Source organism: Sarcophilus harrisii, chromosome 1 (genome assembly GCF_902635505.1).
Source record: "Sarcophilus harrisii chromosome 1, mSarHar1.11, whole genome shotgun sequence".
NCBI lineage: Eukaryota > Metazoa > Chordata > Mammalia > Dasyuromorphia > Dasyuridae > Sarcophilus > Sarcophilus harrisii.
This window is the reverse complement of record NC_045426.1, coordinates 702,970,470-702,984,378: the sequence shown is the minus strand read 5'-3', so window position 1 is coordinate 702,984,378 and position 13,909 is coordinate 702,970,470. Positions and strand designations below refer to the sequence as shown.

Here is a 13,909-nt window from a genome sequence, read left to right as displayed (position 1 = left end):
AACCGGGGAGCACGGGGATGCCTCTAGAATGAGGAGGGCCTGGGAAGGGTTTCCTAGAAAACGGGAGGCCCTGTGCAGAGAGGAGGAGGGGCAGAACTCAGGAGGCTGAAGGCTTAGGGCCCCAGCAGAGAGCATCTGAGAACAGGGACATGGAAAGTCTGTCTGGAAGACCCCCTAGGGTCTGGATCCATTCCTTTACAGAGAGAAGCCTGACCACAGGGGAGAAAACTCACCAAATCTGTGGCAGAGCCGGGACCTCGAACCCAGGACCTCCAACTTCCAGCCCACATCCAACCTGGGTTCTTTTCAGTTCCACAAGCCTTCCCGCTCACAATGTCCAGAACCAGCTGCTGCTGCTGCTGGAGGGAGCAAGGATTCTGTGCTTAGCTGTCTCCCCTTCCTCAGGGTTGCTTGCAGTGGCGATCGGGGCGCTTTCTGCGACTTCCACTGGCCTTGGCCTTAGGCAAAAGCATGAGCGCATCCCCCTTGTAGGTTCTGCTCTTGGAGGGCAGATGCTCCCGATTCACGTTTGTGTCTTTCCTAGTGCCTGGCGGGGGGCCTTATAGAAACCTGGGGCTGGGGTCCCTAATCCTTGTCAGATGCGTATCATGATCCAAAAGCCCGACTGGCCACTTCCGGTTTTGTTGTTTCAGAGCCTGCTCACTTCTGGGGAAATGACATCCCTTTCCTTCATTTCAGTTTCAGGTTGCCAAGGGGATAGTTCCTGAATCTCTATTTTATTAATGCCATGTATGAGTAGCTAAATGTGTAATTTGCTTTACCCTCTGCATCCCGGAGAGATTTGCCATCTCCATGACTAGAGAGCCGCTCCAGGGAGGGAAAGAGAGAAGGAAGAAAAGAGAGAGAGAACCTGCCTTCAGATTTTGCTCTCCAGCTTAACCAACATGTGCCCTCTGAGCTCTCTGCCCTTTAGTTTTCTTCTCTTACAAGGGAGTTATAGGCAAACAAGATAATCATACAAGTCTAGAACAATTGTACACACTTACATGATCCTTGATTATTTTGAAACTGGAGATCTGCCCTCCATTTACTTAGTTCTTAGTCACTTAAATCTCAAAGAAAACTCTTTGGAAATATTTGCATCCGCTGATGTCTGTTAAGGCACATGATAGGAGCATGGACTTTGAAATAACTTATTCATTATATTCCCTCTAGGAGCTAAAATACTAGTTTGAACTGGAAGCAGCTGGCTGAAAATAGAAGTATTTGGACACCTTTGAACTGCAAAAGAGGGGGTAACTGCAAGCCTGAAACATGCACCCCTTTAATAGGACTTGGCTGGAGAAAAGTGCCTTGGAGATTTCCTAGGACAGCAGAATAGGATTCTGTCGAAGCTGTCTAGTCCGCTTGGATTTCTTGGAAGGATCTTTGTTTTGTTGAGATTCAGAAGATCTCTTGTCTGTGATAAGGAAACTTAAAACTATACTTCTCTGCTTAAGCTGTTCAAGAGATCCTCAGGCCTGGGAAGAAGGAAGCGTCTGACACCTTCACTCAGGTTCAGCAAGTGTCCAATAGAAACACCTAAAATAAAGGTTACTAGATGTCATCTCGTTGGATTGGTGAAATCAAGGGAGAGAATATCTGCCATTGCTGCTGGAAAGAGAGATGGCCGAGCAGTTTTTAGTGGAGAGGAAAACTCATGTGTGGAGCATGAGGCAGATTTAAGACAGACTGAAATAAATGGCCACTTCGGTCTCAGCAGGGACCAAGGCAGTCTCTTGGTGAGTAGCTCATCAGCCATATGACTTGGGTGAAGTCAGCTGTGGAACAGCTCTGCTATTTATTTATTTTTTAAAATGCATTGTGTACTTATTCAGTAATAAAGCTTTAATCCAGCAGACATTTATTAAACCTTGCATGTAGGAGACACTTAATCCCAAGTGTTTCCTTAAAGTTATAGAATCTCAATTTTGGAAGGGACCCAGGAGGCTGTTTGGTCCAAACCATCCCTGAACAGTATGACTGGTATGTTCTCATTCACTGCTTGAAGACGTCTAGAAAGGGAAACCCACTACCTGCCCTTTTCAGTATCCTGTTCTATTTGAGGATGGCTCTGATGATCAGGAAATTTTTCCTTAGCTCAAGCCTTAGCCTCCCTCTGCTCAGTTTCTACCTTTGGCCCTTGGTTCTGACCTCAGGGGCCCATCACAACAGAGCTTGCCCCTTTTCCCAGGCATGGACCATTAGGTATTGCATCTCTTTGATGGCATACACTCACCAGTCTCATTACCCTCTTGTGGATGCCCTCTAGAGGGTCAATCTCCTTCTTAAACTGTGGCATCTAACCCCAAGCCCAGTTGCCTTCTTCTTGGCCTCTCTGCTGGTGGGAAAATCCTTCAAGGGCCTGCTGTTTGGGGCTGCCATTTCCAGTTGTTAGTGTGGATCAAGCCTTCAATCAGACCCCTTGATCTTTTATTAAATGAAGTGCTGTCTAGCCCTGCCTTCCCCGGCTGGAACTTGGGAGTTTTTCACCTCTCAGTCATTTGTTCCTCATGATAACTGCTCCCTGCCCAGGTCATATTGTCGTTAGAGACGGTCTGAGGTGAAATGACATGCCCCATGAGTGGCAGCATTAAATGCCAACCCAGGCCTTCTGATTCTGGTTTTAGTCAGGACTCTTTTTTTTTTTTAATTTTATTAAAGCTTTTTTATTTACAAAACATATGCATGCGTCATTTTTCAACAATGACCCTCACAAAACGTTCGGTTCCAGATTTTTCCCTCCTTCCCCCAACTCCCTCCTCTAGATGGCAGGTAGTCCCATACATGTTAAATATATGTTAAAATATATGTTAAATCCAATACATGTATACATATTTATACAGTTATCTTGTTACACAAGAAAAATCAGATCAAGAAGAAAAAAAAAACTTAAGAAAACAAAATGCAAGCAAACATCAACAGAAAGAGTGAGAATGCTATGTTGTGGTCCACACTCAGCTCCCACGGTCCTCTCTCTGGGTGTAGATGGCTCTCTTCATCACTGAACAGCTGGAACTGGTTTGAATCATCTTATTGTTGAAGAGAGCCACGTCCATCAGAATTGATCATCATATAGTCTTGTTGCTGTGTATAGTAATCTCCTGGTTCTGCTCACTTCCCTCAGCATCAGTTCCTGTAAGTCTCTCCAGGCCTTTCTGAAATCATCCTGCTGGTTGTTTCTTACAGAATAAAAATATCCTATAACATTTATATACCATAATTTATTCAGCCATTGTCCAACTGATGGGCATCCATTCAGTTTCCAGTTTCTTGACACTAAAAAGGAGCCACTAAAAACATTTTTGCACACATGGGTCCCTTTCTCTTCTTTAAGATCTCTGGGATATAAGCCCAGTAGAGACACTGCTGGATCAAAGGGGATGCACAGTTTGATAACTTTTTGAGCATAGTTCCAAACTGCTCTCCAGAATGGTTGGATCAGTTCACAACTCCACCAACAATGCATCAGTGTTCCGGGTTTCCCACAAACCCCTCCAACACTTGTCATTATCTCTTCCTGGCATCTTAGCCAATCTGAGAGATATGTAATGGTACCTCAGAGTTGTCTTAATTTGCATTTCTCTGCTCAATAGTGATTTGGAGCATCTTTTCATATGACTAGAAATAGTTTCAATTTCTTCATATCCTTTGACCATTTATCAATTGGAGAATGGCTTGATTTCTTATAAATTTGAGTTAATTCTTTATATATTTTGGAAATGAGGCCTTTATCAGAACCTTTGAATGTAAAAAGTGTTTTCCCAGTTTATTGCTTCCCTTCTAATCTTGTCTGCATTAGTTTAGTTTGTACAAAACCTTTTTAATTTAATATAATCAAAATTTTCTATTTTGTGATCAATAATGATCTCTAGTTCTTTGGTCACAAATTCCTTCCTCCTCCACAGGTCTGAGAGGCAAACTATTCTATTTTCTTCTATCACTCTTTATGTCTAGATCATGAATCCATTTTGACCTTATTTTGGTATATGGTATTAGGTGTGGGTCAATGCCTAGTTTCTGCCATATTAGGTTCCAATTTTCCCAGCAGTTTTTGTTAAATAGTGAATTCTTATCTGAAAAGCTGGGATCTTTGAGTTTGTCGGGTACTAGATTGCTATAGTCATTGACTATTTTGTCCTGTGAACCTAACTTATTCCACTGATCAACTAGTCTATTTCTTAGCCAATACCAAGTGGTACCAATACCATAAAGACTGCTGCTTTATGATATTAGTTCTGGTACAGCTAGGCTGCCTTCATTTGCTTTTCTCTTCATTAATTTCTTTGAAACTCTTGACCTTTTGTTCTAGATGAAGTTTGTTATTTCTAGGTCAGTAAAATAGTTTCTTGAGAGTTTGATCGGTACAGCACTAAATAAATAGGTTAATTTAGGTAATGTTGTTTCTTTATTATATTCACTTGACCTATCCAAGAGCACTTAATATTTTTCCAGTTGTTTAGATCTGACTTTATTTGTATGGAAAGTGTTTTGTAGTTTTGCTCATATAGTTCCTACTACTCAGGCCTCTTGCCAGTATACTTTGGACTTCTGTGTGAGCCATTTCCCAGAGTTAATGCCTTAAATCTGTCAGAAAGTGAAAGTTATCTTTGTGGTCTTTTAATGAGGAGGTCACCTTTGGTGGACTGGCTTAAGGGCAAATGGGGATTAACTCACTCAGTCTCATAGGACTTTGGGAAGGCCTTGCATGGAATCCTTTTGGAAGTGTTCTGGCATAATAGATGTATCAGCTATTGTTATTTATGATGAAGTAATTTCCATTGTTGTGGAGGGACAACATGTTTGGGATGTGCTGGGTTTCCCTATTCTTTAGGTTTGGCCAGAATGCCTCTTAAAGGGTCTCAGCAGCCAGCTCCCTGAAACAAAATCCCAAATTCATTTCAAGATTTTTTTAACTTAAAACAATCCAATTCAATAATCAAGGTTAATCCATCAAACATTCGAACTAAGGTTGAAACCTGCCTCAGATACTAGCTCTTATGACCCTTATGTGCTCTCTGCCTCAATTTCCTCCACTGTAAAATGGAGATAATGCTAGCACCTGTCTCTGGGGTTGTTGTGAGAATCACCTGACATGGTATGTGTGGAGCGACAGGCATCCTAGAAATGCTAGCTAGTATTATCATCCCTCCGCTCATTGTTTGTTGAGAAGCCTGTGATGTCAGGTCAGCGAATGGGATTCAAGTGAGGGAGGGCTGGGCAAGGGCACCCGCCTCACTTTCCCCTCCAGAGCCATCTGGGTCCTATGGCCAGAGAGAGACCAGGAGGACTGGAGGATGGTTCTGGATGCAGTGAGAGACCTTGGTCTCTGTTTGAGGCAACACCCTTTCAGTGGTTACTACTTGGGGCAGGAAACTGCTCGATTCTAGGAATAGAAAGATGAAAAATCATATGGTTCCTGTCTTCACATAGCTTAGAGTTAGTTGGGTGAAGAGACAGGTGTGGATATGCTATTTCCATACCAACACCAAGGAGTTTTGCTGTGTGCAGTTAGGAGTGAAAAATAGACGGCTTCTTGTGGGACGGACTTTGAACACAGCAAGGAGATGAGGCAGATGGAGAGAGCTAGGCCGGAGCTGCCAGTGGCCCACCTTGAGCCTCCCCTGGAGAGGGAGCTGAGTTTGGGCCCATCCCTCCTTAGGTGCTGGCTATCTCTGTGATGCTGGCCCAGCCCTTGGGCCCATCTGCCCCTCGGTTCCATGACTCGTAGGGGGCAGATCTTTTGAAAACATGCAGGATGTGAATAAGGGCGGCGTCTGTGCCACCCAGAGTTCTGGGCTTTTAGTAGCCCGGAGGACCCTGGGGAAGAGCTCGGGCATAGTCCTTCCAGGACACGGGTGCCCAGGATTAAGGATTGTGACAGCTCTCCCATGCCCAGAGCATTGTAAGATATAAAAAAAGCTTTCCTAGGCTAGGAGCCACCAGCTGGAAGGTAGGGCTTATTATTATTTGACAAAGGAAGGAACTGATGCTCAGAGTTGTTGAAGTGACTCACTTGTGGTTATCAAGCCACCTTCAGAAGGGGAATTTTAAAGAAGCCTGGGACTTGGAGGCCCATCCTGCCTCTTCTCACTTCCTCCATGTGACCCTCACCTCTCTGGGCCCCAGCCTCCACAACTGTAAAAGGGCCCTTGAACTCGATGCCCTAAACCCCTTCCAGGTAGATAGCCCTGTGATCCCATTTCTGCCTCCCTTTGATGTCCTTTGCACTTTCCCAGCTTCCACTGTGCTGCTATTGCTGGCTGCCCCCAACTTCCTCTTAATGCTACAGGAACTTCATTATCAAAAGAAAGTGGTGAATGGTGTGGTTGAAAAGGGAAGGCTCATTGTTTCGAGAATACAACTTGTCACCGTGAGCATTTTGTTCCTCCTTCTCTTACTCTCATTCTTTTTTGCACAGATGGACCAGAATGCAAAGAGGCATAGTTGTAGGTCGACACTCCTTGTACTTGGGCAGTAGTTCTGCCCATTTGTAGTTCAGAAAGTCCAGAAAGATTTACTGAATCATGAGCCTTTTAGGGACTAGATGGAAATGGGAGGCTAGGTTCAAAATGGCAGCATCCCAGAATGCCAAAAAGCACGCCGTCATCCTGCCTCTCTCTCTCTCCAGGTGGAATTATTTTTTCCTTTATGATGGCTCAAAGGTAAAGGAAGAAGGAGACCCAACAAGAGCCGGCATTTGCTATTTCTATCCTCCTCAGGTAAGCCGTGTGGTTTTTTATTCAAGTTTTTACTCAGTACCCACTGCTCCTGCCTGGCAGTTTTTTAAAACTGGGGCCTCCAGCTATGTGTGTGATCTGGAAAGGAGGTTTTGTTTTATTTGGGCTTGTACAGCTGTGGCCATAGAGATCTCTGACGTGCCTCCCCTGTGCCTGCTGTCATGCCGTGTCTTGGAAAAGATACAAAGTTCTCATGACATCCATAAAGCCAATAGTTTGTCCCCAGTTCTGAGCCATCAGATTGCTGGTTCTGGTCTTGAAATCTTTGGGTTTTTTCACTGTTCTGCAGCCATCGCTGCTTTCCCCTACTTCTTTTATTTCCTTTATGAGCCTCCCTTAGCAGAATGGATGTTGATGCCTAGCAATGCTTGATTTGGACAATGTCCTCATTTTTGTCCCTTAATTTGTGTCCCTCTGGCCTCCTGGTCCCTAGGCTTTAGCCATGAAAGGTGAGGGTGTTTGTGCATATTCCCATGTTCAATGCCAGGCACACATTGGGTGCAGAATGAGTGCTTGCTCCCTTTCCCCTTCCTTGGCCCAGAGTGGTCTACGATAGCAGTCACTGGCCCAGACAATGCTCTCTATTGCTTGGCCGTTCATCTACTGGGCCCTCTGTGGATCCAGGCAGGAGGGGAAGGATCTCAGCCTCTTTTTTGGCCTTTGCTCCTTTCCCACAGACTGCGCTTGACCAGCAGGAGTTCCTCTGTGGACATATTGCCGGAGTTGTCCGCTGTGTTTTTGAAATTTCTGATTCTCCTCCCAGTCTTGTTCGTCTGAGGAAATTGAAATTTGCCATAAAGGTCGATGGAGATTACCTTTGGGTAAGTTAAAACCTACACTGATTATGAGACATAGAAATAGACAGTGGATTTCACTGGAGTAAGGAACTTCCAATGAGGAGAGTCTCTTAGCCAGTGCAAGTCAGCACCTTTTCTGAACTTGACGTCCCAGAGCCAGGATATGAATTCTGATTTTTAGTAAAGAGCCGTATAAAAATGATGGCTGTGGTTTGGTTTAGTGATAGAAATGGTTTAACTGTATTTAGACCATGTCACTTCTTTCATCAAAGAGTCAGCCGCCTCCAGATACTGGGCAAAAGAGACCTACTTAGAGACTCTGGTTAGAAAGAAGCCACAGAGAAGAATGGAAGGTGACTCTCTTTCCCACAGTCTGAGAGCTGCATTTAGTCCGATTTACAAACTGAATTTCACCTTCATGGTTACCTTGGTTCATCAGGGTGTGTAACCTAGAAGTCATAAAGTGTTTAGGAGCATGATGCCTTGAGTTTTGGAAACACAAGGCAACTGAAGCCGTTTTCTTTTCCAATAAGCAGCCTATGTAGGTGCTTTTTGGAGCCAGTCTGATACATCCTCTAGAATTGAAGGTTTTTCCAGCTCAAGGGGACCTTGGGCCACAGTTAGTTCCACTGCAAGGATGAAAACATTGAGGGACTCCGAGGCCAAAGAACTGGGTCGGGGTCAGACAATTTTCTGTTCTTGTCTGTCTCTCATTTTAATGGCAGCCTCTACATTTGGCAGCGTAGTTCCTTGAAACTATTTCTGTAGAAGTGGAACAGGGCAGTTATTCATTTCAACAAATATTTATTGAATAGTCGCCTGGGAGCAGCATGCCACTCAGCACTCAGGGGCCTTGTCTGTAGGAAGTCTGTGATCTAGCTGGGGACATGAGAAAATCATGTATGGAAATATTAGAACTATTCTAGATACTGTATAATAAAGAGCTGAATAGGATCTAATCGGATGCCAAACTGTTAAGCTGTCAGGAAGTACCTACTGTGTGCCAGACACCATGAGAAAGGGAAAAAAAACTAGACCCTCAGAGAGCTCAGTCTAATGAGATGTAGAATATCAGTATAATAGGCATTTAGCAAAGAGAGTAATGTGATAGGAGAGGCGTGGAGGAGACGCATTTGAGCCTGGCCCTGAGGGCTACGGATCTGGACTGGGAGACAAGAGGCCTATTGGCCTCAATAGGCCAGGAAGGCCTATTGAGTGGGAGATCAGCAGGAACTGGGATGAGGAGGGTCAAGAGCAATTCGGGGCTACTTTTAGATGCTGGGCTGGAACGGAAGCTTGTGCTGGGAATCTAGCTGGCTGTGAGACGAGACCTCAGAGACTTGTAACGCCCCAGTGAGGGGAACTATGACTTTACCTATAGCTTTGTGGTGTCCCTCTGTGTCCCAAGGCGCTGGGCTGCACGATAGAGCTTCCTGATGTCAGATGCAAGGAATTCCTGGATCAGCTGATTGGATTCTTTAGTTTTTATAATGGACCCATTTCTCTGGCTTACAAGGTATGTAGACACAGATTAGCCGACTCCCTTTCTCTGTAGGACCCTTTTTAAAGGCAGATATTACCAGAACACCCCAGAACTCTCGAGGGCTGCTCTGTGATCATGTTTATGGGATTGTCCTCTTTCTCCTGGAGCTGTTAGCAGTCACCTCATCCCTTAGTGCTCTGTCTGCAGTCATTTAAGGACTGCAGTTAAGGAGATGCTCCTCGTCAACTCGGCTTCTGGCTCCCCGGCCTGTGCCGCTGAAGGTGGCCGGCTGCTTCGGGGCTGTGGAAGGGAGCATCCTCCATGCCCTCCGCTGAGAGCCTCTGGCTCCCTGGCTCCTGCTAGTGCTAGCAGGAATGACCCAAGCAGAGGACTTTTTTCTTCAGGCTTTCTCTTACCTACAGTCATTCCTGTTTTAGAGCCATCCTCAAGAAGAGCTGAACAGAGAGTGGGACAGTTTCATCAACTATGTCCTGCAAAACACCAGTGAGCTGCACAGAATATTCAATTCCCTTTGGAATTTGGACAAAACTAAGGTAACTTGACCTCTCTTCCTCCTTCATGTTTATCACCTATATGGGAATAAGTGCTTCTCCAGACTGTTTTGAAAATGGAATGTGTGTATACATGTATGTGTATATGTCGCTACACATGTATGTGTATATACACACTCCCACATACATGTAGTATTACAGAGAGTACATCACGTACCATAGAGAAACGGCCACCTCTGAAGCAGGATTCAAGTCTCTGGCAGCTCTAAGACTCTGTTTTCATAGGACTCTAGGTTTAGACCCTGGAAGGGACTTTAAAGGCCATTATGTTTTCTCTTTTTAATAATAATAGCTAGCATTTATATAGTGCTTTAAGGGAGGGAAAACATTTCACAGATATCATTGGAGCCTCACAACAGCCTTGAGTAGTAGGTGCAGTTATTATCCCTATTATATAGATGAGGAAACTGAGGCAGACAAAAGTGATGTAATGGCCAAGGCTCACACAGCTAGTAAACGTCTCAGGCTGGCTTTGAGCGTAGCTCTTTCAGTCTCCATATATTGCTTCCCCCGGCTGCCTGCTTTACACGCAGGTTGTGATCTGCATCAGGGCATGAATTCCCATGAGAGGTTTTCCCTTCCACAATACCATAGATCTTTAGTGTAAAGCTGTAAAGGCTTCTCTCTTCCCACATGTGATCGAGAGTGACTTGTGTGGATCACATTTGTGTTTTCTATTCCTGTTGCATTAGGGGTATTGGGTTTGGGGTCAGAAAGGTCCCTTCCTCTGCCAGCATCATCTACTTTTACTACTAATAGCAAGAAGCCAAGATTTCAGGGTGAGGAGAGAGGCTGCACAGTCCCTGTTTTTGATTAGGAGATCTCTCTGCCATGGCAGTGGGAGAGATAGGGGCTGGGCAGACAGCTGGCCTGGGCTCCCACACTTGCTGCTTCTCGGCCTTTTTGATGATGGTGAACATTATGTCCTTTGGAAAAGCATCCAGGAAAAACAAAGGGATTTATATTCCATTGAAAACTAAAGTTCCTGACGGTCACCAGAGGAAAGGATTGAGTTCTGTGTGGCTGCTCTCTCTGTTATTAACTTCCTTGCTTCTATGGGTTGAGATGCTCACCCTGGCTGCCAACACTTAGAGCCCATACACGGGTTCCTGATTGGAACAAATGCTTCCTGATTGGTTGGCTGCCTTCAGTCAGTTTCCAGTCCTGAGCACCCACTGAGCAAATCCACCTGCTCTTTTCCCGTTTTATTTTTTTTATTTTTTTTTTTGAACAAACTATCCCCATGGACTTGGGAGATGCTTCGGTCTCTGACTGGGGAAAAAAAGGAATCCTATTGGGACCAAACCCAAAGTTTTGGTTGCATTTACATAGCACTAACAAATGAATGACATTTCCAGGACACTGTTCCTGAAAAGGAAGGTGGCCAGCAAGGCAGCCTGTTGGCTGTCACAGGAGGTTTCTGATGGGCTTTGCATCCTCTCCTGAGGAGGAGGTGGTTCTGTTTCTTCAGGGTGTGCCAGAGGGTGGGCAGGTAGGGGCCCGTGTGGTTGCACTGTCATGAGGGGCAGAAAACTTAGGCAAACCAGATTGTGAGTGAGTGGGGCTGGAGGGAGGGAGGTGGTAGAGTGGGGTAGGAGGCCGTGGGCCTTTTTTAGCACTAGTGCTAGCAGCAGAAGCCACTTCCTCCCACTCCTGCTGAAGGGAAGCAGAGACGAGAGGCCCCCCCCAGATGCCTTCATTTCCTCTGGACTAGGACAGCTTGGAGGGCCATGTCATCTCATTCCTTCTAGCTCCCAGGTCTCTTCGTTGGTCTTTTTCATGACCTCAGCACTTTTAGGCTAGGCCGGGGCATTGGCTCAGATCTCCCCGTGGAGCATACTCAGCTTTTTAAGTTAGGCTGAGAACTTACCTGTCTTCCCCAAAGCCTCCTTCCTTCCTTCACCTGGACCTTGTTAAGGTGCTGTCTCTTAATTTTTTCCCCCCAGGTGGAGCCCCTCCTCTTACTAAAAGCAGCTCTCATCCTGCAAACCTGCCAGCGATTTCCTCACATTCTGGCTGGCTGCATCCTCTACCAGGGACTGTGAGTAACTTAGTACCCCATCTGGTTTATTGCAATGGTCATGCTTCAGAGCTTGGCCAGGCATTGACTGTATAGCTCCCTCCTGGTGTGCTCTTGTGGGAGTGAGCCAAGTCTCTGCTATTCTGGGTGCTGGCGTGCGTCGCAGACAGAGGATGCCCTAGGTTTGATTTTAGGGCTATGTGTATCCTATTCAGTAAAGCCAGAGAGGGAGTATGGGAAGGAAGGGCTGGAATTTTTCACTGGTCAGTTGAGAGAGGTGAATTCATTTTTTAATGATAATTTTTTTCTACCTGTAAATCTCTGTTGCAAACATATAGCATCAAACACAACAAATTTCTACATTGTCCATGTCAAGTAAATGTCTTATCCTGTCTTCTTGAATCCTTCATCTCTCTCTTTGGAGGCAAGCAGCATGTTTCATCATTAGTCCTCTGAAATTGTTGAAGATGCTTACACTGATTAGAGTTCCTAATTTGGGGTAGCTAGGTGGGTAGAGTACCATCCCTGAAGTCAGGAGGGCTTTCCTTTCAACTTCTTTCAAAGTTGTTTATCTTTATCATATTGTTGTCATTGTATAGATTGTTCTTCTCATTCTCAGTTCACTCTACATCAATTCATATAAATCTTCTCAAATTTCTTTGAAACCATTCTCATGTTATTTCTTACAGCATATCAGTGTTCTGTTATATTTACATATCATAGTTTGTTCAACTCTTCCCCAATTTTTAGGCATCTCCCCAGACTCCTATTCTTGAAATATCAAAAAGATACAAAACATTTTGTATATTCTTGGTTTGTTTGTTTGTTTTTGTTTAGTCCTTTATTTTTGCTTGGGCATGTTTATTTTTGTGTGTTTTTCTGAACTCTTGTGTTTCTATTCAGTTTGGTCTTTTTATCAGGAATGCTTGAAAGTTTGCTTTTATTAAAGGTCCTCTTTTTCTCCTTGTAGCATTAGACTGTTTTGTTGGGCAAATTATTTTTGGTTGTAACCTTTACTTCCTGGAATACCGTATTTAACACTCTTTGCTCTTTTATCATGTTAATGACTAAGTCATGTATAATTCTGATTGACTTCTTAGTCCTGGAATTCTTTCTCTCTGGTTGCTTGAAGTATTTTTTCTTTGACCTTAAAACTTTGAATTTGGTCTATAATGTTCCTAAGAGTTTTCATTTTGAAGTTCCTTCCAGAAGGTGACCAGAGAATTCTTTTTGTTTTCACTTTGTTTTGTGGTTCTAAGACATCTGGGCAGTTTTCTTTGAAGGTTTCTTGAAACAGGACTGACAGGTTCTTTTGTCCATGACAGTAGTTGATTGATTCTTAAATCTTCTCTTTCTAGATCAGTCATTTTTGCCATGAGATACTTTATATTTACTTCCATTTACCTTTTGACTCTGTTTTAGTCTTCTTCTGATCATATGAAATCTTTGGTCCATTCTAATTTTCAGGGAGTTTGTTGCTAGTGTGAGGTTTTTTTGGTACCTTTTGTGCCATGCTGTTAATTCCCATTCCAACTCTTTCTTCCATGACTCTAATTTATTTTTCAATTTTTTCCTCTAGTGCTCTCATTTCGAGTAAAATGTTTTTTAAAATGCTTGCTTCATGTTTTCTAGGAATTCTAGTTGAATTTGTGCCCAAGCTGTGTTTTTCCTTTGAAGCTTTACTTTTGGCATTTTGTTGTTATTTCTTCTGTGTCTGTATCTTCAGCATCCCTGTCACCACAGTAGCTTTTAATGTTGGGATTCTCTTTTTTGTTGTCTTATTCTTCCAAGCTCTTCCTGTCTTTAGACTTGTTGTTAGGGATTTGTCATGCTTCTGGAAGAAAGGTCCAGGCTGGTTTTATTGTTTTCTTGTGAGTGTTCAGTGTTACTTTTCAGGATGTTAGGGGCAGCTCAATCTGGAGACGTACAAGCGTTCAGCATAGTTTGTTTGATTCGGGACAACATCTGATCACTGCCTCCTTGGTCTGACTATAAGGATCTGGGTCTCAGGAGACTGTTGCTGGATTCAGCTCTTATCTGCCAGCTGGGAAGTGCTACTGGTCAGAATAATAGGCTTTCCTTGGGCCTGGAATTCTTGCCCTGGGTATTCCTCTGCAAATTTCAGGTTTGACTAAATCTCTGCTCCTGGAATCAGACAAGTCACTGTTGTGTGCCTCTGAATTTGTCCCATACAGTCTTAGGCTTGCTGCCATTCCTTAGCTGGAACACCCACTTTGGACTCGGGTCTTCTCCTCAGCCTCTTCTGGATTTATCTGGAATTGGTCAACAAAGCTGCC

General features: G+C 44.1%; 1 protein-coding gene across 1 annotated transcript in view; it reads left to right on the top strand.

Annotated features, from left to right (window-relative positions):
- Window positions 1–13,909, top strand: part of HPS4 (HPS4 biogenesis of lysosomal organelles complex 3 subunit 2) — a 31,194-nt gene that overhangs the window by 674 nt on the left and 16,611 nt on the right. The window contains exons 2-7 of the mRNA XM_031948813.1: window positions 1,177–1,742; window positions 6,632–6,722; window positions 7,418–7,561; window positions 8,946–9,053; window positions 9,458–9,574; window positions 11,539–11,633. Of these exons, the coding sequence (XP_031804673.1) occupies window positions 1,702–1,742; window positions 6,632–6,722; window positions 7,418–7,561; window positions 8,946–9,053; window positions 9,458–9,574; window positions 11,539–11,633 (596 nt within the window). The 5' untranslated portion in view covers window positions 1,177–1,701. The remainder of the gene's footprint in view (window positions 1–1,176; window positions 1,743–6,631; window positions 6,723–7,417; window positions 7,562–8,945; window positions 9,054–9,457; window positions 9,575–11,538; window positions 11,634–13,909) is intronic.